At 36.9% G+C, this 24,147-nt stretch overlaps 2 protein-coding genes across 2 annotated transcripts; both read right to left on the bottom strand.

Moving 5' to 3' along the window:
* Positions 1–7,243: 7,243 nt before the first annotated feature.
* LOC145687681 (uncharacterized) lies at positions 7,244–8,713 on the bottom strand. The gene is made up of 3 exons (XM_081761136.1): positions 8,586–8,713; positions 7,973–8,199; positions 7,244–7,467 (listed from the first exon to the last, which is right to left on the bottom strand). Exons 1-3 carry the CDS (start codon positions 8,696–8,698, stop codon positions 7,325–7,327), a joined length of 483 nt encoding a protein of 160 aa, XP_081617262.1. The 5' UTR covers positions 8,699–8,713; the 3' UTR covers positions 7,244–7,324.
* Positions 8,714–12,268: 3,555 nt separating this feature from the next.
* LOC145687682 (uncharacterized) lies at positions 12,269–13,777 on the bottom strand. Its single transcript, XM_081761137.1, has 3 exons — positions 13,599–13,777; positions 12,986–13,212; positions 12,269–12,478 (listed from the first exon to the last, which is right to left on the bottom strand). The coding sequence occupies exons 1-3, from the start codon at positions 13,709–13,711 to the stop codon at positions 12,336–12,338; spliced, it is 483 nt and encodes a 160-aa protein (XP_081617263.1). The 5' UTR covers positions 13,712–13,777; the 3' UTR covers positions 12,269–12,335.
* Positions 13,778–24,147: the final 10,370 nt, after the last annotated feature.

Consider the following 24,147-nt stretch of genomic DNA (forward strand, 5'->3'; position numbering starts at 1 on the left):
TTATATGATGTATTTCAAACGAGTAGAAACAAAGTTGCAAAGAATTAAAAATTTTCACTTTATTTCAAATTACTTTATTTCAGAAAAGTTATTAGGTAAGTATCACATCCAACTACGAAGATGGTTTTGGTGTACTTTGCTTTTGTAACATTACAACAATGTTTTTGGCAGGTGTAATTACAAATAGTTCTCAGATTTGCATAACTTAAAGCAGTGTTGCAAACTTTAATAATTTTTACAATAGCTCCAGACCGGTTTTATATATCAAATTGCTGTAAAGTGAATTCTGATCTTCGCATCTATTGAAAACCATCTGTACAATTGGATAAAGTATTTATCTAACTAGTTTTTTTCTAAATAAAGGCATTCGCAAAAAGCCAAATTTTCAATTCCTTATAACTTTGTTCGTATTTATTCGAAATCCATCACATCATGATTATAATACTCGACATTAATGTGTTTTCGTTGTGTATTGCTTCGTCTGACTCATTTGCATCGTTATTTCTGTAGAGGCCATCAGAATTTGGATGTTTGTGATACTGTCGAGTCCTTAGTTTCCAATACTGAGTAATAGATGTGACAGTATAAGTTTTTGTTTAATATGTAAGTCTGAAATGTGAAATACCCTGATATAGGTAGTGCTGTTTGAAAAAAAAAATCTTTATGTTTAGTTGGCAACACTGTCAAACTAGTAATATCACAAAATATGTCAAACAATGTTCTCCTGCTGATATTTAAATGGTACAAAAATGAAATGAAATGAAATCTTTGAGTTTGACGTCCCACGGTTTTGCTGGTTAGGCTAAAGGAGACCGTGATAATGAGTAATGAATGAAATGGTGGAATGAAGAAAGTGGGAGGAAACGGGAGAACCCCGAGAAAACCCACGCACACGGTGTTTGTCCACCACAAAGTCCACTTGGCGGGGGCTGGGATCGAGCCCGGGACTCCAAGCACCAGAGGTGAACACTCTACCACTGAGCCACCGGGGCTGGAGAATTTAATACTCCAACTTCTATAACTACTTGTTGCAATTGACTAAAAAGATCAAAGACGAAACCTGTTCCTCGGACGCTTAATCCATATTGAAAAGTCAGTACTGGCTACACCTTACTGTTTTCTACAATGATAAAGGTTGAAACCGGAAGTCGTTAATTTGGACCATTTCTGGTTTGAATAGATGGTTTAAGGAAGAGATATAACCTATTCTTGAGAAACTGAATCAATTGCGAAAAAAACTGCATCTTGATATAACTTACCGGTTTTGCTTTGTGGAAATTAGTATTAAAACCAAAAGTAGTGGTAAATATCAACAACTTCCGGTTTTTAAAGTGTTGCGGATTGCGACGATGTGCTTTCTTGAGACACTAAATCGATTTCAGAAAACCATATGCCGCTATCTAGTACTATTTTTGTTCTATGACGGTAAGTGTTGAAACCGGAAATGGCTAATGTACCACTTCCGCTTTGAATAGAGAGTAAATAAAGAAGATGGGACTTCTTGGGACAATGAATCGATTACAGTAAACGGTATCTCGGTATCCCTTTACCGTTCTTCTTCTGATACTTGTCGACAGACGGACGGAAAATGCCATTCTATAAGCTTTCCGACACTTATGCATTGCATACGTTCGAAGTGTAATAATAATAATAATAATAATAATAATAATAATAATAATAATAATAATAATAATAATAATAATAATAATAATAATAATAATAATATAATGACCTTCCATGCCGGTCTAGAAGCAAGCACGCGAGCCCCTGGTGCGCAGGGTACCTTGTTTGATTCCCGATGGGAGATCGTGAAATGCAGTACAGTTGTTCAAATTACACTTTATTCTGCAGATCTCGTCTTATATTGCTTTGCTGCTGAGAAGGAATATAAATAGAAAGCAACATACCGTATTCTCGCGTGTATAAGCCGCACCCTTAAAATTTAACTTTACTTCCGTTTTAAAAAAAATCTTTTGTTCGTTTACCGGTAATAACTAACTAACTAACTCTATGGCCTATGGAACCCGGAGGTTCAGTGCCGCGTTCACAAAAGCTCTCCACTGACTTCTATCCTTAGCTAATTGCATCCAGTTTCTACTTTGTATTCCTATCTCTGCGAGATCCATCTTAATATTATCCTCCCATCTGCGCCTAGGTCTTCCTAATGGTCGTTTTCCTATGGGTCTACCAGTCAAGACTTTGAAAGCGTTTCTACTTTCTTCCATTCTAGCTACACGACCTGCCCACCTAAGCCTCCTAGACTTGACGACCCTAACAATGTTGGGTAAACCGTATAAACTATGTAGTTCCTCGTTATGAAGCTTCCGCCATTCCCCATTCTCGTTCCTCTTGGGTCCGAATATTCTTCGTTTACCGGTAATTGTTGATTCAAATCAACAATAGCGGTATTTGAGTTAACGTGTTTGTTCCTGTATTGAATTGTTGTTTCGTCTGATTGTGGCTTTGTGGATTTGTTTTCTATACGTGTTTCTTGTGATGTACGGTAAATACCGTACAACAAACGCAAATAAATAAATAAATAAATAAATAAATAATATCGTAATTATCTTTAAGCCATTTTAAATCATTCGCGTGTATAAGCCGCACCCTACATTTTCGTTTGCTTTTTCGTGAAAAAAGTGCGGCTTATACACGCGAGAATACGGTATTATTTTGTTCGGTATAGTTTTTTTTCTCTATTTCTGTCTCTGTTTCTGTTTACGCATATCCAATAAACATTGTTAATTATTACGTTGAACTTGATTCCTTTCTAATTTCCATTGCTTAAGAAATAAATGACATGCATCTAAATGACATTTGCCTTTCCCTATCTACAACCATATGTAAAGTGTTTTAAGGAATTATTTTCGAAAGCTCATGCCATCATCGTCTGGGAAATTTAATCACGTACCGTATGTGTTAACTTTCATGTTTCAGCTCACGTTTGGCGCAAAAGTCTTTCTGTGTACCATTTATTAATGAGTCAGACTTCGTGATACAGGCTAGATTTGAAGAAAAAAAAACTACATTATGTACGTATATTTCCAAACTTGAAACGAACATACATGACTTTCACGCCAAATAGAAATTCCAAAGAGCACTACGCGGAAATGTAATGTCTTTCATTAATGTTTTGTTTGCCAACAAGGAATTATGATTCATAAAAATAATTTAATTTCAGAAAAGAATACAGTTTTTGAGTTTTTTTTTCTTGGAGTAAACAGTATCGTTTATGCTAAGTACAATAAAATCCATTTGAGAATGCTCCAAGAGCATTGCCAGAAAGAACTTAAAAATAATGGAGAGATGGAGAGGGAAGGATAACTGTCATTGTTCCTAGATGTAAAAGTAAATCTTTTATCCACACCTTATCTTTCTCGCAAAAATTAGCAAAATATCATCTCTCTACGACTTCCAGTTCTCGAGATACGGCTGCTTAAATATCTAAAAATTCGAACTTTTTTGGTCAATATCTGGAGAACGTGGCCAGTTGGCCAGTAGACAGTTAAACAGTGGCCACCGGTTACTGTTTGGTACAAAAAATGTTCATCATCCTCTTAGATATTGATCAACATCAATATCATCTCTCTACAAGTTATGGTTCCCGAGCTATTTCTAGTTAAATATCTAGAAATTTGCAATTTTTGGCCAATATCATGGGAACGGTAAGTCATAGAGGGATGATATTGGTGTTAATCAATACCTAATAGTATGGTAAACATTTTGGTACCTATAATAATTGGTGACCACTGGCCAACTGACCATTGGACAAACCAGTGGTCAGTTGGACAGTGGCCACCGCTTACTATATGGTATCAAAATGTTCACCATCCTCCTAGAAAATGAACAACACCAATATGATCTCCCTATGACTTACGGTTCCCGAGATATGGCTCCTTAAATCCCTGGAAGTCGGTCATTTTTTGGCCAATATCTCGGGAACGGTAAGTGTGACGCAAAAAATTTAATCACTTTCTCTGATAGTTTTTGATGCTCTATCGAATTCAAGGTTCAAAATTGAAAGAAATCGCAAATAACAGACAGACGAACATACATACATACACATATGTACAGACACACAGGCATAGAAAATTCCGTAACGAACTTTTTAAGTTCGTTGAAGATATAATTCTGAAGAATGTTTGATAGAGTCGAACAATGCAGGAACCAAAATAAACACATAAAAACTGGGAAAACACGTAATAAATTAAATTCATTCATAAATTAAAAACTGATGGCCTCTAGTTTAGTGTTATTGTGGGTGGGCCAAAAGTAATCTTACAGTTATTTGGATGTTGGTTTCATGTTTTAGATATAATTTGTCCAAGCAACAAATCCAAACCAGTATTCTACGTATTTTAACTAAGTTTTACAGATGTTATTAGGCTATCTGGTCATATGTCGGTTTTGATTTTTGGATCAAAATATCCAATATATTTCAATCAATAATTTCTCTTGTAAGCCTTATATCTGGAGATAGTGTTGCCAGACTCAAACTGTCACTTAAGGGTCTTCACCACAGTGAAATTAAACTACCGCTAATTTTAGTGTTTTTCTGTAATATCTTCAAAACAAATAGCAATATTCGAAAAGCGGAATCGTAGTGAAATAAACAACACAATTTTGTATGTGATACCTTTACCACAATTCACCTATCTGCTTTTGGTATGCCGCTATTTACAGAACCCGAAAAAAAAAAAACTATATCTATCTACACTTGCAAATCGAAAGCAGATAGATGAGTTGTGATAACAGTATCACATACAAAATCGTATTGTCTAGTTCATTACGTTTCTGCTTTTCCAATATTTTTATTTATTTTGAAGATATTACAGAAAAACTCTAAAATTAGCGGTAGTTTAATTTCGCTGTAGTGAAGACCCTTAACTCAGTATGATGTGCTTATTCAGTAGAAAATACGAAAACTCGATTTAGGGTCCGTTCAAAAATTTTCTGGCCCTTGATCAAAAAGCTAATCATTGGTCAAGATCACAATCTTTTGATGCATTTATTGGATCATTCCTAAAATTCTTCGCCAAGATCGCAATCTTTTGATCTGTTTTCTTTTTAACATTCCTAAAATTCTTGTAATTATCTTTTTACTGACTTAGTTTGGAACCAGACTTTCCAGGAGATGAGATGATCTATTTAGACGAGGCATGCTTCAAATTTTCAGGCCATATGAACAGGCATAACTGCGTATGCTGGGCTGATGGCAATCGTCATGTTACCATCATTTCTCAACTGAACAAGCCTGCCATCCCAGAGGGAGATGCATTGTCCAGTGACGGCGTTATCGGACCATATTTAGAAAATGGAACTTGTGTTTGCCGAGCAGTTCATTTAGAAGATGGAGCACCTCCCCATTATGCTTTAGCAATAAGGAACTGCCTTAACCAAATCTTTTTACAGCGTTTCTTTGCCAACCAAACGCCAATCTATTTCTTTCTTTTTTGTATGGGAGAGTTGTGGAAAAGAACAAGATATACAAAATAAATCCTCACACAACGGATTAATTAAAAGAGTGCATCGCACAGTCAGAAACATTTACTGAAAGTGACACAGATAAAGTTTTGTGTTGTACTGTGTGTCATAGTATTAAGGGTCTTCACTACAGCCAAACTAAACTACCGCTAGTTTTAGAGTTTTTCTCTAATATCTTCAAAACAAATAAAAAAAATCGAAAAGCAGAAACGTAGTGAACTAGACAATGCGATTTTGTATGTGATACTGTTATCACAACTCATGTATCTGCTTTTGCTTTGCAAGTGTAGATAGATTTAGCATTTTTTTTGCGGGTTCTTTAAATAGCGGCATACCAAAACCAGATAAGATTTATTGCTATTTGTTTTGAAGATACTAAAGAAAAACTCTAAAATTGGCGGCAGTTTAATTTCGCAGTAATGGTAGTACAGTTCACCAGATTCATTATGTGGGCTCACGTCAGTAGTAGGGCGCTGACATCAGATGTGCGTTGTGGCGCAACAAACAAGCAAAATACAACACGACTTCTACTTCTGGAATACATAATGCGTACGTTGGGTGGTTCCACAATCATCATCAGACTTCCAAAATGAGCTCTCATCCTATGAGGTGGAAATTTATCTACATCTATCGCACTGTTTTGTACGTAAAACTTTCAAGTATTATCATATATGTAATTAAATAGCAACGATCAGACTTCCTACACCCAATAATCTAAGTAAATAATATGAATCTACCCCACTATAGTGCTAATGAGACTCCCTCCAAAACAGTACGAACATAATGACTGAAAGAAGACGTTGGTGTCCTAGGATCGATCCCAGCTCATGCTAAGTGCGCTTCGTGGCAGACACATAAAGTATGCGTGATTTTCTCGGTGTTCTCCTGTTTCCTCCACTTTCTTGATTGCACAATTTTATTGAAAAATTACCATCACCATCTCCTTTAGCCTACGTGGTATATCCGTGAAACGAAAAAATGAAATATTTAAATTATAATTTTGTTGCGAGCAGTCCGCTGCCTTCCTTTGTGCAGGTTTTTTATGTTTCACATCCACCAGCTATATAAACGGTGTTACACTTATCTTCCGCATATCCACTCTGAAGATCTTTCAATATCCTCTTCGTTTAACTTATTATCCATTTACTATAAAATAAAAGTAATAACTAGAATTTAAGACAGCAACGCATTCAAAATTTCATCAAGTGGTGTCAACTGCTTAATGGAATTCAATACTTGTTATATTTATACGGTTGTTATTTATAAAATTACGATTTTCTTTGTCAAAGGTGTGGATCAAAATTTCGCAAACACTGAGTGAAGCTCATTTCGCTCTGAACAGCCTGAACGCCAACTGAGAAAGAAAAAAAAAATATTACTCCTCTCTAATAACGATAATCTGACGCCACATCCTCGAAATGTGATGCGTATTGAAATGGAAGAGAATTTACATCACAACTTTTGATTAAAAACTAATAATCTTAGAGATTTTTGAAACCTCACCGGTTCCACCACAATTTCGCAAATTGTACTTGTCTGAAAATAGCCATAGAGGTAAAACAATTTGTGGTATAGTAAACAAAAGGGAGTACATGTTTCAATGATGCAGTGGAATTAGCATTCCGTACTTATTTATATTCTACCCACACATTGCGAGCGAAAGTCGTTTGTCTATACGATAATACGTCTTATCACCCTATAATAGGAAAAGGGTAATCTGAATTTCAAAGAAACACAAATTTCACTTAAATTCAAATATATAATTAATCCAAGGAACAACGATACAGAACATACAACTCACTGTACACACAATCCATGACAAAGTTCAATGTTTGTGAACTCAAAGTCTCCAAACCCTGGGAGCTTTCACTTGACTGATGATACTGCGTCGCTGTACACTCTTTATCTTCTTTGACTTCTGATCAGACACCAATATATGTGGTTCCTTCATAGGGCGCAATGCATCCCCAATCATAGATGGCACTGAAATATAAGAAACACAAATATCAGAACATTCATCCATAAATTAACGAAAACAAGAACAAGAATTATAGGAATGATACAAGAAAAAAATATTAAAAAATCTATGTTGGCCAAGAATTTACAGAAATAACCAAAAAATGCGATCTTGTCCAATAACTAGTCTTTGGATCAAGGCCAACAAAATGTTTGAACGGCTTCGAAATCGAGCTTTCGTATCTTTTTATTGAATAAGTAGATTATACTGAGTTAAGTCATAGTGTGGTTCGGGTACACCATATGTAGTTCTCTAGACCTACGGCCTACAAACTAAAAACCTTGAATGAAACATATTCTATCCTTGGATCCAAAAATAACTCAAACACTGACTATAACAAATGCGAGTCATTACTATAAAGGATAATGACTCGCCAACAATATGTATGCAATGACATTTTTATATAAAGGTAGATGGAGAAAGAAAAACAAGAACTTCAGAAGAAAAATAAATACTAACAAAAGTACTCACCATTAGCAGGTCGCTTTTTGGCTTGTAACTGTTTGTTCCGGCATATAAAAGGCTTGAAAGAGTTCCTTACGAATGAGATGCCCGTCGAAATTGGGTTGGACCTTCGTTCCCTCTGTCTCTTTATCTCCCTTCTTACTCGTCTCTTCAACTGACGATCAGAATGACACAGCATTGACCAATAGTGGCATACTAACGAGGCTGCCAGCAGCGAACGGTCATCCAGAAACCTGGAAAACAATAACATCATCTAATTAAGAAAATTCAATCAAGAAAGCAACGAAGATACTTTATATAAAACATATAAAACAAAATATTTTCTCATAAAATCTACTGGCGTTGAATTTTGATCAAACCAAATTTGAACTGATGCTTTGTTATTAACAATAATAATAAAAGTTACATTCATTCAAAATTTACAATCAAGCGTCCCATTACTTCAATTCACATCAATGTTAACTTAAAATTAACACAACTCTTATTAAAAGGAAATGAGAATGGCTAGAATTTCAAACACTTAGATATGAAACTGTTAAGTTATTTGAGATCTAGATTAGAAATTTGAAAATAAGACGGAAACAAATATTTCAAGATCAAACAAACGTTGCGTACTTACCTCAGTATCATGAGTGATAATTCAGGTGGAAGTCTTCTCAAGAAATCTATCCCATCAACAGCGTAATCACTACCCTGCCCAAAAATGTGAAACAGAGTGTAAAAGTTGTCCATCTACACCAATCTGAGCTCTAAACAAATCTGATGATTAAGTGTTACGTGTGGTGACATAAATAGGATAGTGTCAATCGCTGATTGGTTCCCGGTCGCGAACCTTTCCTTTTTCCAAATCGAAACTTTTAATTGGAGACCAGGTGTACTTGCACGTGTGAAATTGGAAACTTTTAATTGGCTACCAAAGTGGAACTTTCACCTTTCAACAAGAAATTTTAATTATGAGCTGGTGTAGATTCTGTTGTGAATTATAAAACCTTAATATTATATCTACCTCATTATAACCTTTAACAAATCTTTTAGAAATAAAATCTTTCATTTAGTTTAGGTGTTAATCAATTGAAATTCAAATATGTCTATATTATAAATGACATCCAACTTTCATGGTACTATACAATTGTATATACATTTCATATTTTCTGCCAATAAATTTATTTCATTACTGAAAGGATACGGAAGCTTCAGAAGGGTACTTCCATTCTCAATAGTTTTGCCTACGAGACGAGAAATCATAACTTTCGTCTCGTCAAGAAAACTTTTGTAGAATGTTTATTATCTTGCATCACTTTGTAAATTTATGCTCTGAATTTGGCTTAGTGTTGCTCACAAGACGCCAGAAATTTCTCGTTTTCTCTCGGAAACTTGACGATAATTCTCATGTTCCACGTTTCGCCTTGAATTTGAAAATATACAACTCATTTTCGAGACGAAACAAGAACTGTATCGTCTCATGGGCAACACTACCTCCCATCCTTCCCTGCTACTTGTATATCATTGAACTAAAAAGCACCACCAGATTTCTATACACTAGTATTGATGGATGGACTATAGTTTTGTGTTCTGTAACGCAGCTATACTATATGGGACGTGCATCTACAGCTTTCCGTGGAATCTGAAGCACCTAGAAACTTATTCTCATTTCTCGCGTTTCCTTAACCATATAGCCACCAGATTGTGTTCACAATGCTTATCAATATACTAACTGTAGATTGTTACGGGGATGAAATGTGTCATCTCTTCTGTGGTTTAGGAACAATTGTTTATGTAGTACCATAAGTCGGGGTTACTTTGCACATGAGGGGTTACTTGCACATAAGGGCTTACTTTGCACAAAATATGAAAAAAGTTTCACAGTCTTCTGTCGGTAAAACCATGAACTGTAAAGCGGAAGTTTCAACTACCATCGTAAGACGGAACATCTACCTGTATTTTGGCTATATTGTTGGGGGTTAACATTACTTTTAATTACTCGGAGGGTTTCTTGTTGAAGAGGTATGGAAAACGGTCCGTTTAAATAGCGCCAAAATTTAAAAGATATCACCTACTAGAATTTCCATCAAAGTTAAGTCACTTTCGTGGACTATGATGCAACAGATGAAATTAAAATGTGAAACGTTTCAAAGTCATAAAAAAATAAAACTGGAAGAAGGCGGTGTCAGCCTCTAATCAGGGTTAATTTGCACAGATCCAAAATACCTCTTACATAGGAAATTATTACTACTGGAACCTCCCGCATTCTAAATTTAGGTAAATTTCCTATTCAGATAGATGCCGGAATGCATTTTTTGTTGGAAAATAAATTATAAACCGTGGCGGATCTAGAAAAATAGTTTGAAAGGGGCTTCACTCACAAAGACTTCGTTTTTTTATTTAGAAATAACTAGACTTTGGGGGGGGGGAGGCTTGAAGCATATACACATAGGAATGAAAAACATCAGATTTTTTTTTAAAAAAAATCAATCATACAATTTGGGTGGACTTTAGCCTGAAAGTCCCAAACCCCGTAAATCTTCCACTAATTACGGTTGGGGTGATATTCTCGGACATAAGAAATAACCAAGGCAAATCAGGTCACGGTATTTTTTTTTTTTTTTTTTTTTTTTGTGTGTATGTTCCTGAGTTGGCATTTTTGCGGGACGTATGTTAAACTATTAGAATGTGGTTATTGTTCTGGTACCAGAAAATTCATAATTTTCTTCACAAATATTGTTAACTCCTACTAAGTATCGATACCAGTACTCCCATTCTAATATCAACATTTTAAACTGTATGCAGTTTTGTGTAGAAAGTAAACTGTATATTAATACTGAAGGGAAAACATTGCACAGAAATGTTATATTCGTGTGTTGAACTTTGCACCAAAGTTTATATTTCAATAACAATTGCCATACTGAATGTTTACTAGTGAACGTGCACGAATGTTTTCCACATATATAGCTAACACATGTTTAAAATACAGTGTTCTAAATCATTACGTTTGTAAGTTACATGCGATTTTCTTTAAAATTCTTTAAATCGTGTGCAAAGTAACCTCGTCTTACGGTACAGTAGAATAATGCTAGGAGAGGCTCGAAGCATATTGCAATGTTGGAGGAGTTTAATTTAAGACCTTGTGAGATTAATGTGTCGTAATAAGCTAAATGAAGTATTGAAGGAATAGTATATATAATAACAGTATTGAACAAAATGCATACATTTGTACTGAACAGTTCATACGCTCTAAGCGCAAGGATATATTTGGTCCACTCTGTAGAATTAGTTTTCACTATGGCTACATAAAAAAATGTCTGCGTGTTTTATTACAATTGCTAGAAACAAAGAAACAGATACAGAAACTGAGATTACGCGCTTGGTGTAGTCCACAACACAGATCTCTGCAGCGGTAGAAGAAACACAAAGGGTTTCCAAGTAAATGCAATGAAAATAGAGATTATTGAGAAATTAAAAAAAAAAAAACAAGGGGGGTGGAAATTCTCAGGACTGAAATTTTCATTCTCTGTTGTATGAATTGTTTGTTCTGAAACATATTCGACCGACACTGAACCGTTTCTCTTTCCCTCCCTCTTTCTTTAATCGTCATTGTGATTTTTATCTGCCATTTGGAAACATTAGCCACTAGATACTAGCCACTGAATAGCAACGTTGATTGAAAGAGAAGAAACCATATGTGGCTCAAGGTTGTCAACTGCACTTCAGCAGGAGACGCGGTGGCTCAGTGGTAGAGCGTTCACCTTCGGTGCTTGGGTCCCTGGTTCGATCCCAGCTCGCTCCGTGTGGACTTTGTGGTGGACAAACACCGTGCTCGTGGGTTTTCTCGGGGTTCTCCCACTTTCTTCATTCCACCATTTCATTCATTTTTCATCATCACCGTCTCTTTTAGCCTAACTGGCATAATCGTGGGACGTAAAACTCAAATATTTCATTTCATTTCATTTTCATTGCACTTCAGCAACAGAGTGTCGGAATGATGTACAACCGCTCTGCGATATCAAGCTTATGTGATTATGTTTCGCTCGTATCCGGTTCCACTACAATTTTGCAGATTGTACTTGTCTGAAAATAACCGGAGAAGTAAAACAATTTGTGGTATAGTGAATAAAAGGTAGTACATGTTTCAATGATGCAGTGGAATTAGCATTCCATACTTATTTATATTCTACCCACACATTGCGAGCGTCAGTCGTTTGTCTATACGATAATACGTCTTATCGCCCTATAATAGGAAAAGGGTAATCTGAATTTCAAAGAAACACAAATTTCACTTAAATTCAAATATATAATTAATCCAAGGAACAACGATACCGAACATACAACTCACTGTACACACAATCCATGACAAAGTTCAATGTTTGTGAACTCAAAGTCTCCAAACCCTGGGAGCTTTCACTTGACTGATGATACTGCGTCGCTGTACACTCTTTATCTTCTTTGACTTCTGATCAGACACCAATATATGTGGTTCCTTCATAGGGCGCAATGCATCCCCAATCATAGATGGCACTGAAATATAAGAAACACAAATATCAGAACATTCATCCATAAATTAACGAAAACAAGAACAAGAATTATAGGAATGATACAAGAAAAAAATATTTTAAAAAATCTATGTTGGCCAAGAATTTACAGAAATAACCAAAAAATGCGATCTTGTCCAATAACTAGTCTTTGGATCAAGGCCAACAAAATGTTTGAACGGCTTCGAAATCGAGCTTTCGTATCTTTTTATTGAATAAGTAGATTATACTGAGTTAAGTTATAGTTTGGTTCGGGTACACCATATGTAGTTCTCTAGACCTACGGCCTACAAACTAAAAACCTTGAATGAAACATATTCTATCCTTGGATCCAAAAATAACTCAAACACTGACTATAACAAATGCGAGTCATCACTATAAAGGATAATGACTCGCCAAGAATATGTATGCAATGACATTTTTATATAAAGGTAGATGGAGAAAGAAAAACAAGAACTTCAGAAGAAAAATAAATACTAACAAAAGTACTCACCATCAGCAGGTCGCTTTTTGGCTTGTAGCTGTTTGTTCCGGCATATAAAAGGCTTGAAAGAGCTCCTTACGAATGAGATGCCCGTCGAAATTGGGTTGGACCTTCGTTCACTCTGTCTCTTTATCTCCCTTCTTACTCGTCTCTTCAACTGACGATCAGAATGACACAGCATTGACCAATAGTGGCATACTAACGAGGCTGCCAGCAGCGAACGGTCATCCAGAAACCTGGAAAACAATAACATCATCTAATTAAGAAAATTCAATCAAGAAAGCAACGAAGATACTTTATATAAAACATATAACACAAAATATTTTCTCATAAAATCTACTGGCGTTGAATTTTGATCAAATCAAATTTGAACTGATCCTTTGTTATTAACAATAATAATAAAAGTTACATTCATTCAGAATTTACAATCAAGCTTCCCATTACTTCAATTCACATCAATGTCAACTTAAAATTAACACAACTCTTATTAAAAGGAAATGAGAATGGCTAGAATTTCAAACACTTAGATATGAAACTATTAAGTTATTTGAGATCTAGATTAGAAATTTGAAAATAAGACGGAAACAAATATTTCAAGATCAAACAAACGTTGCGTACTTACCTCAGTATCATGAGTGATAGTTCAGGTGGAAGTCTTCTCAAGAAATCTATCCCATCAACAGCGTAATCACTACCCTGCCCAAAAATGTGAAACAGAGTGTAAAAGTTGTCCATACTAATAAGTAATAAAGTGGATGATCTGTATGAAACTTACTAAAGACCACTAGAGAACTACACCAATCTGAGCTCTAAACAAATCTGATGATTAAGTGTTACGTGTGGTGACATAAATAGGATAGTGTCAATCGCTGATTGGTTCCCGGTCGCGAACCTTTCCTTTTTCCAAATCGAAACTTTTAATTGGAGACCAGGTGTACTTGCACGTGTGAAATTGGAAACTTTTAATTGGCTACCAAAGTGGAACTTTCACTTTTCAACAAGAAATTTTAATTATGAGCTGGTGTAGATTCTGTTGTGAATTATGAAACCTTAAAATTATATCTAACTCATTATAACCTTTAACAAATCTTTTAGAAATAAAATCTTTCATTTAGTTTAGGTGTTAATCAATTGAAATTCAAATATGTCTATATTATAAATGACATCCAACTTTCATGGTACTATACAATTGTATATACATTTCATATTTTCTGCCAATAAATTTATTTCATTACTGAAAGGATACGGAAGCTTCAGAAGGGTACTCCCATTGTAAATAGTTTTGCCTACGAGACGAGAAATCATAACTTTCGTCTCGTCAAGAAAACTTTTGTAGAATGTTTGTTATCTTGCATCACTTTGTAAATTTATGCTCTGAATTTGGCTTAGTGTTGCTCACAAGACGCTGGAGATTTCTCGTTTTCTCTCGGAAACTTGACGATAATTCTCATGTTCCACGTTTCGCCTCAAATTTGAAAATATACAACTCATTTTCGAGACGAAACAAGAACTGTATTGTCTCATGGGCAACACTACCTCCCATCCTTCCCTGCTACTTGTATATAATTGAACCAAAAAGTACCACCCGATTTCTATACACTAGTATTGATGGACGGACTATTGTTTCGTGTCCTGTAACGCAGCTATACGATATGGGACGTGCATCTACAGCTGAACGTGGAATCTGAAGCACCTAGAAACTTATTCTCATTTCTCGAGTTTCCTTAACCATATAGCCACCAGATTGTGTTCACAATGCTAATCAATATACTAACTGTAGTTTTTTTACTGGGATGAAATGTGTCATCTCTTTTGTGGTTTAGGAAGAGTTATTAATGTAGTGCTGTAGAATAATTATAGAAAAGGCTCGAAGCATATTGCAATGTTGGAGGAGCTCAATTTAAGGCCTTGTGAGATTAATGTGTCGTAACAAGCTGAAATAAGTATTGAAGGAATATATAATAACAGTATTGAACTTAATACATACGTTTGTACTGTACAGTGGATACCCTCTAAACACAGGGATATATTTGGTCCACTCTCTAGAATTAGTTTTCACTATGGCTACATAAAAAATGTCTGCATGTTTTATAACAATTGCTAGAAACAAAGAAACAGATACAGAAACTGAGATTACGCGCTTGGTGTAGCCCACAACACAAATCTCTGCAGCGGTAGAAGCAGAAAGTTCCCAAGTAAGTGTATTGAAGAGACATTCTGAGGACTGAAATTTATCTTTTCATTCTCTGTTGCGCGAATTGTTCGTTCTGAAATATCTTCGACCGAAAGTGAACTGTTTTTCTTTCCCCTTTCCTTTCTGTAATTGCCATTGTGATTTTTATCTGCCATTTGGAAACATTAGTCACTAGGTAATAATCACTGATTAGGAATGTTGATTGAAAGGTTAGAAACCATACGTGATTCAAGGTTGTGAACTGCTCTTCAGCGAGAGAGAGTGGGAATGATGTTCAACAGGTCTGAATTATTAAGTTTTTTTTTATTTATTTTATTTTTTTGAGGAAATTTAATGATCATAATTGCAACTGCCGAGTAGATGGGAAAGTGAATCTATGTTCTTTAACGGGACAGAAACACTGTCCATTTTGTGAGGAGCACAAATGTATACTGATGTTGTGGTGTGCTTCTGGCTAGGGGTGCGTCAACTGGTTGGGTGACGAACACTGACCGACCAGTGACCGGTTGAGGCTGCCCGCTACGCCGAGAATGGCCGCTAATCTGATGCGGGAGTGTGCTTATTGATGGCTGTTTTGGTCTCCAAATATTGTGCGTTACCACGACCTGAGTGCACACGGACGGTATATGACCTGGTTCTTACCCTCAGCGTGAGAGAAGTGCAGCCTTGTTGAGGGACACAAGCAGGGTTGCTAACCGTCCCGATTCTGTCTGGACTGTACCGGTTTCTGACTTATTTGTCCCACGTCCCTACCGGACTCTCGTCGGGACGCATATTGTCCCGATTTATCGAATTTTTAAAATTAATTAATATTTTACTGGACCATTTTTACAAAGGAGTAACTTATTCTTTTACACTCGCAGTTTTATGTATAGAATCAATTTAACAAATTTGTGTTTTTGACTCATGAAAAAATAATTAGCAGCTCGTCTTTAATTTATAGTTATTCTCTAATTGTTTTGAGTTGATAACTAAGGCGATTATGTTGATAATATATTCCACACAGCGCTAAAAATATTGTTTTTGCAACCTCTACATGGAAGGGACTGCTTTCACAGTGGCAGTAATACTAGCGCTTACTTCAGCGGGTAGCCGCCACACTTACTAGGGAAGTACATGTAGTGGTAAGCGGGGATCTGCATATGTTATATATCGTTGGAAACGTCACTCCGAGTATACTTCACATGTGGAATATCTCGCTTGAATAGTGCCTGTAGGGGGCGTGGCTTCCATTTAAGGATCAGAACAAGGCTCGCTCCGAAACACCAGAAAACGTGGATAAAATAAGAAGCTATGACGTAATTGTTTTGAGACGAGGTATATATAGGTTTGAAAGGTAGCTGAATACGAATCTGACATCAAATATTTACAAATCAAAATGGCGGATCCAACATGGCGGACACAAATTACAAAGAAAGATGCTATGAAACTGAAATCAGGTATATGGAGATATTCGGCGTTGCTGTGTATGAATCGGATGCTAAAATTGTAAAATTCAATATGGCGGACAAAACGTAAATCACTGCTGCATCTGAAAGCAGGTAGGTAGAGGTTTTCGTGGTCGCGGTATACGAATTCAATATTAAAAGTGCAAAATGCAATATTACGCATCTAATGTGGTGGACAAAAGATGCAAAAGTACAGAATGGACGTATGAGTATCGAGACGAGCTTGGGCTCCGTCTCGATCTACTCTCGATTGGGAGAAGCACACAAGATCGAAATCACTCTCGGTATCAGTACCACCCCTACTATGGAGAGTGAACATTTATCATACATATTGCTCACAAGTGTACACGACATAATGCGAAACCGGAAAGACAGTTATGGAAGCATAACGATATTTTAAACGCTTACTTTTCACTGTCATTGTTCGAATCTTCAGATGGTACCGTATATGAAAATAATTGCAACATACCCTACAGAGGCCATTCAAACGAGATATTACAGATGTGAAAAGTAGTCGATGCAGCTTTTCAACGACATATAACACATCCCGATCTCTGGATATCTCTCCGGTGGCAGGGGAGGGAGTTGGTAGTAAAATAATTATTGCCTATGATTGCAATCTGTTCATATCATAAAACTTTCATGTGCACTTCAAAACCTGCCCTGCATTCTGTGCCTCAATGTTGGCATGATTGTATAGCAAAGCACGTTCCCTGTTTATTGTAAAACATCATCTACTTGCCCCCTTATGCACTATAGGTATTTTTCTACTACATGTGTAAGAATAACATATGCCCGTTCTGTACATATCTTTTTTGAATTTTGCGTCCGCCCCATTCGATCCGTCATATTGCACTTTGTACGTTTAACATTGAATTCGTATTCAGCGACCACGGGAACCTCTATCTACCTGTTTTCAGTTCCATAGCAGTATTTTACATTTTGTCCGCCATCTTGGATCCGCCATTTTGAATTTTACACTTTTAGCATCTGATTCATACACAGCGACGTCGAATATCTCCATATACCTGATTTCAGATTCATATCATGTTTCTTTGTAATTTGTGTCCGCCATGTTGGATCCGCCGTTTTGATTTGTAAACATTTGGCGTCAAATTCGTATTCAGCTACCTTTCAAACCTATATATACCACGTCTCAAAACAATTACATCATAGCTTCTTATTTTATCCACGTTTTCTGGTGTTTCCGAGCGAGCCTTGTTCGGATATTTAAATGGCCGCCACGCCCACTACAGGCCCCATTCAAGCAAGATATTTCACATGTGAAGTATACTCGGTGTGACCTTTCCAACGATATATAACACATGCAGATTCCCGCTTACCACTTCATGTACTTCCCTAATAAGTATACTGGGTACCGGCCGTCTGCCAGATTTGCCACCAATGTCGGTGTATATTGCTCCACTTTCGGTTTGGCGCGCAATCGCATTGCTTACTCAACCTGTGCTGTGCAGTATTATTCTATTCCTCGACATTAAGCTATAAAGTTATTTTTTACATACAGTGATGGATGATAATAAAGATAACATCAATAATGAACCATGCACATCGAAATCCCGGGGAGAAGGGGGGCTCCAACACCGATTGTCCCGTCCCGATTTTTTCTTAAGAAAAGTTGGCAACCCTGGACACAAGAACCTGAAGGTGTACAGTCTGCTCCTTAAACGACAAGACTTGCTTGAATAATTAACAAAATTGCATGTGCAGTATCTCCTCCTAACAAGAACTTACCTGCTAACCCATACCTCTTAATTAGAGAAACAACTGGCTCTAATCTGGTACAGTGTTTGGTAAAAGAATTCTTTTTGTGTCCTGTAGTGAACCCAATTCCGATTATGCTGAATTATCAGTAAGTAGTAGGGCATCTGTGTTTCTGCTCTTCGTTGTTCAGCACTCAGTTGGGCAGAAAAACAGATGTTAAAATATAGACTTGGGATAGTTTTCTCAGCTTGCTGAGTTTTATCCATCTAACCCTTCCAAACCTACTAACGCTATTAGTCGTAGTTTGTTCATCGTTCTCTTTCAGAACCCTGGTAGATATCTTCTCGTGAGTACGAGTAGCCAGCAACTAACATATCATGACCCTGCATGTTCCTAGTTCATGCGGGACCTGGGAAATAGATAGAAGTCTGTAACTAGAACCAGGTACTGCAAGATTTGCGGGACAGTACCCGAAAATATCTTTTTGTTTCTGTTTCTAACTAATTTAATTTTGAGTTTAACGTCCTTTTCAGCAGCAAGGCTATATGAGGTGTGGAGCTACAACTTAACGTGGGATCCGAACTACACGGAATCCCGCCGGGAATCGAACCTAGGTCTCCACAAAAAAAAGCTACGCTAACGGCTAGTCAGGAGAGAGTTCTGTTAATGCTTCTAAATAGAATATTGTGTGTACTGCAGGTTAGAGCGTACGAAATGAAGATAGTACATAAATTACAGGAATGAGATTATGGTGCAAGAATGTTCTTTTGAAAGTGGATTGTAGGCAAGCTGAATTAAAGTCGGATGTTTCTTTACCAAGTTATGTCTGACGAAGCAGTTTTTGTGATGGAAACGTGTTCTTGTCCCATACTCTGTTCTGAAGTGACAGCCTTGCACTTGGGTCGTTTCTCTTTGAAGACCATGTCAACCAAACTGCATCTCGAAATGCATTGCGCGATTTTATGTTCCCTGAACTTGGTCGCTTAAATCTTGACCCCAAAACAATGCTCTGTGGCACCAACAGGATGGAGCTCTAGCTCATCGAACAACAACAACAACAATTGGAACATTGAAAAAGAGGTTTGAAAACCGTTTGTTAAGCATGGGAAGTGAAGTAGAGCAGCCAGCTAGAAGTCCTGAGGTAAGACCTTGTCACTTTTTCTCTGGAGATTTATTGAACAATTGGTTTTCAGAAATCCATGAAAAACAATTCAAGAACTTCAATAATCAATAAAACGGCTGGTGGAACATATGATCGCGGACATACTGGAAAAGGATTTTACAAAGACATTCGTACACAGAATGAACTTGTGTTTATCACGTGAGGGTCGAGAGATAGAATAGAATAAATAGTTACTTGTAAGTACTAAAGTAACAATTAAGTTTTCAGACTTTGAACTTTTTCTTGGCCAAGCACTTTTTTTTAACGTCTATTGTACGCATGAGTGTTTCACTGCAGCATTTTTCGGTTTAGTTATTTTATACTATTAACTGTTAGAGGCCAGGTATTACAGTTTCTAGTTCATCTAACGGAATTGTTATTTTCTAGTTCAAACATCATAGATAATAAGGTACTACTTTATCAATTGAGTTTTTTTTTCTGAAATACGACATTTAAGCTTTGTAACCTTTGAGCTCTTAACATTGGTACCTCATCTCTAAGCTTATCCTAAACTTTGGATATGTCATTTATTTCTATGTTGAACTACATGTTAATCAATTAACTTGTGCAATAAGCTGTTGATTTTGTGTTATTTCAACAATTGACACAGAAGCCAGGGATCACAGTTTTCAGTTTATGTATCGGAAAAGTTTTTTTTTTTTTTTTAGTTCAATCGTAGTAGATGATTAATTTATTGCTCTATCAGTCGAGAATGTTGTTATTTTTCTGCATCTGAAATATGACACATATGCATCGTACATTTGACTTTTTTAACACGTGCAGGCATGTAGGAAGGACATTTTAATGAAGGGGCAAAAGTTCAATGCCAATCTTTACCAGTTGACGTGCCTATATTTTCAGTATATACAGAGTGTTTCAAAACAACACCGATAACATTTTGGAGGTGATTCCTGATACCAAGATAAGACGAAAACTATAACCCAACCTGGCTGTAGAAATACTTTCTTTTGGCGAAGCCGAAAATTTTTCGGAGAAATATAAAAACAGCCATAACTTAAGAACACAATGTTGGATAGAAGTAAGTAAATGTCCATTATTTAAAGTCGTAGATTCCATTAATGCACAATTAAAAGGGGTGCATGAGTGCCGGAAGAATGAGCCCCAAAGAAATTGAAGAATCCCTGAAGTATTTTTATAAAAGTTGAGTGACGGAAGTAAAAAAACAACTTAAATACAATATTTCAGCGACTAAAAATCATACTACATCGTTCAAGTTAGAAGAAAATAGTTAGTTTTCGAAAGTAGAGATGCACGTGTTTAATTTCTCTACTTCGTCTTAGTATAGAATATACTCTAGGACAGTGGTTCTCAAAGTGGTGTCCATGGACACCTGGGGGTCCGCGGGACCTAGCCAGGAGGTCCGCGACGCCTAAAAATTGAAATGTGTTGTAATAAAATGGCGCAGCTGTTATGCATTTTTTTTAAGATCAAGAAACTGCAACCGTGGGCAGTACGAGTTCTAAACAATAACTATTCATCATTTATAATGCTCAAGGATTTCATTGATTCTTCAAGTGAAAAACTCTCTGCTGAAATGCACAAAGCACTTCTACGACATTTGAGAGCATTAGCTGCAAGTTTTCGAGAATATTTCCCTGTCTCACAACCTGGTAATGGTTGGATTGAAAATGTAGAAATCCATGACATACAGGGCATGAATCTCTTTAATGCAGAACAAGAACAGCCATTAGAAATATTCTGCGATATTTCATGGAAAGAACGTTTTCTAAGAAAACGAACTTTGCAGCTCTTGGTTGTGTGTGCGTTGTGAGTATGAAGAGTTGTGTAAAAAGGCATTGCAACATTTGATGGCTTTCCCTACCACTTACTTATGTTAACAGACCTTTTCTGATATTTACAGTATTGAAACAAAGTGAAATCGTCTTAATGTGAAACCAGACCTAAGATTGATGGTGACAAAACTTATTCCAGATTTCAATACAACTATGGAAAAACACAAAGAGTTTCATTCCTCACATTAGTGACCTCACATTTGAGAACATTGTTTATCAAGTGGATTTCCTTAAGAAAGAAAAAAAGACATTGATTTTCAGTCCTAAACGTTACCGTATTTTCAAAATTGAAATTTCTTTCACTAGGAAACAATCATGTATCTTTAGAATAAACTAGCATATAATACCAGCTTTGCTGGGTTGAAATAAATAATTTAAATGCACACTGATATTGTTCATATTCGATCATTTTAATGTATGTCACCCCTCCTCATCCCCCAAGTACATTGGCTGAAAATGGATTTAAACAGCATCAGAAGTGTCACTGTTCATTAGGGAGGAGCGTTTTGCACTTTTGTTGGAAATTCGATGACGTCTAGTGCGGAAAACGTGTCATTAGTGGCACCGACCTTACTGGCACTTTTTTATTTTTTTGGACAACCCCTTACCCTGCCCCAACGGACTTAAAGTTTTTTAAGTGTTTGGTTAGGCAACGCGCACAACACCAATGACAGAAAAGCTACTTGTGGTCGTTTTTAGCGTTACCTGATGGCTATAATACAATTATTTTATTAAAAGAAACTTACAGCAATGCCAGTAAATAATTTTAAAATGTTTATGAGTCAAAGTACAGCCATATTAGCTCAGTTGTTGGAATTAATGTCTAGATTTTGCTTGGAATGCCACCTTAACGATGATTATAGGCATAGCTCTTGATATAACACGATTTGTTTTTGGCATCTCTTCGCTTGTTACTTACAGCGACAGCAAATGCCATCTAGTGGCAGGCTACACAACTTCGTGGTTGCTTACTTTGGCCACGCTCTTCGAGCGTCGTCGCAACGTCCGCCTCTGTCCAGAAGATTCGCACACCTCCTACTCGCCTCGTTGGCTCCAGAACTTACGCCGACCTTTCTAGAATATTCTCGCTCAAAGTTCGGCGGTGGTATAGATATTGCGTACTTCAGCCAACCAATCCAACAGGCCAGTTTATTGCAGCTTAAGCTTTTACGGTTTTAGTTCGCTACTGTTTATATTAAGACAGAGAGTTTGTGCATTGTACCTAAAGTTACAGTCTTCTTAGTGCGATACGATTCAGAGACATTTTGTATGCTTTGGTTTCCACGTTTGGAAGCAATGGAAAGCAAGTGCAAGATGAAGAAAAATCCTCATAGCAGACCAACGAGGGAAAGTGTGAAACGAGGCTTATTTGGCACTCCAAGTGAAATGAGTGAAGTGCAGTTACCAACGTACGCTGACGTTATGCGACATTATCATTGGTTTCGAAGTGGTTTATGTGGTGACGAAAGTGTAACTAAATTACCAGTGACTGACATTTGTAAACTAGTTGGACAAAGAGTTGTACATATTTGGCATAAAGCAAGCATTCCTGTGGTTTCAGAAAAGAGAGCTTTTGACATGCTGAAAACATTTTATAATAAGTGTCGCACCAAGGAAAAACATTTCAGTCGACAAGGACAAGAATCAACACTTCGTGTAGGTTTTGTTGCACACGCGGAAAAGTCTCTTTTTGATATTGCGTCTTGCAAAAGTAAAACCACCGAAGATTTCAACTGTGAGAGGACACCCAAGATTCCAAAACGAGAATTCAAGTTTCTTTTGCACCAGAGAACATCACGGAAAATGAGCATTGGTAACATTGACGTGCGAACAAGCAAATCTCTGTCAAAGATGTTTTTTCCGTAAAGTGAGCAATTTAAGGGGAAGACAACCAAGAAAGACGCTGGAAGTGTTGAAGCAAGTCCATCAACTAGTGGGATTAGGTACAGGCACAGGTCAAAGATACTGGCGTCGCCAGGGGAATCAAGCGAAGCTGTTGAATCGGGAAGCACGTCGGGAAGTGACTTCGAAGCGCGACCAAGAAGGAAACATAGGATAAAGCGCATCTGTCTTCAAAATACAGCGGAGGCACCGTTTAGAACTGGAGCTTCAGACAGACAGGTTGCTATGATCGCTTCTGCCGTACTTCAGGACGCGAGACTCATAACGCCAGACAAAAATCTTGTGGTTGACAGATCTAAGGTACGAAGAGGAAAAGATAAACTGGGTGAGAAGATCCAGAAAAAAAAAGGCTCACCTAGACCGGGCGATTACAAGTACCTACTTCGACGGAAAAAATGATGCAACTCTTGTGCAAGAAAAAAATAATGGCAAACTACGAAGACGAGAGGTTACATAAAAGCATGTCGCATTTCTATCGGGGGCCGGTTCAGAATACTTGGCTCATGCCACACATAAGTCAGGCACTGGCAAGGATATTGCCGACTCTATATTGGAGCTTTTAGAGAAGAACCAGTACTACGTGTCAAGTCTTGAGGCAGACGGCAGCGATGGTGAAGCCACGAACACAGGATGGGATAACGGCGTGATAAGTCAGATACAAAAATCCCTAGAAAAGGAACTGCAGCATCTCATTTGCCTTCTTCATACCTTCTTCATACCGTTGAATGGGTGTCTGAAATGGAAAAACCAGATGGTTTAAGCAGCGACCAGAATTATCTCTTTGAAATTTGTAAGGCTGTTGCTACAGGAATATGTACTACCGATCTAGCAAACAGAAAACCAGGACCACTATCACATTCACGATGGCTTACATTGGCCTGTAGAATGCTTCGCCACTACATCAGTACTGATAAACCTAGTTCAAGTTT

The sequence above is a fragment of the Thermobia domestica genome, chromosome 6 (genome assembly GCF_964235325.1).
Source record: "Thermobia domestica chromosome 6, izTheDome1.hap1.1, whole genome shotgun sequence".
NCBI lineage: Eukaryota > Metazoa > Arthropoda > Insecta > Zygentoma > Lepismatidae > Thermobia > Thermobia domestica.

What these genes read in the sequence shown, in the direction of transcription:
- LOC145687682 (XM_081761137.1), bottom strand. Translation starts at nt 13,711, where the DNA reads ATGGACAACTTTTACACTCTGTTTCACATTTTTGGGCAGGGTAGTGAT. An exon ending in CTATCACTCATGATACTGAG is followed by an intron (nt 13,213 to 13,598) that starts GTAAGTACGCAA and finishes ATTGTTTTCCAG; the next exon opens with GTTTCTGGATGACCGTTCGC. An exon ending in CAAAAAGCGACCTGCTGATG is followed by an intron (nt 12,479 to 12,985) that starts GTGAGTACTTTT and finishes CTTATATTTCAG; the next exon opens with TGCCATCTATGATTGGGGAT.
- LOC145687681 (XM_081761136.1), bottom strand. Translation starts at nt 8,698, where the DNA reads ATGGACAACTTTTACACTCTGTTTCACATTTTTGGGCAGGGTAGTGAT. An exon ending in TTATCACTCATGATACTGAG is followed by an intron (nt 8,200 to 8,585) that starts GTAAGTACGCAA and finishes ATTGTTTTCCAG; the next exon opens with GTTTCTGGATGACCGTTCGC. An exon ending in CAAAAAGCGACCTGCTAATG is followed by an intron (nt 7,468 to 7,972) that starts GTGAGTACTTTT and finishes CTTATATTTCAG; the next exon opens with TGCCATCTATGATTGGGGAT.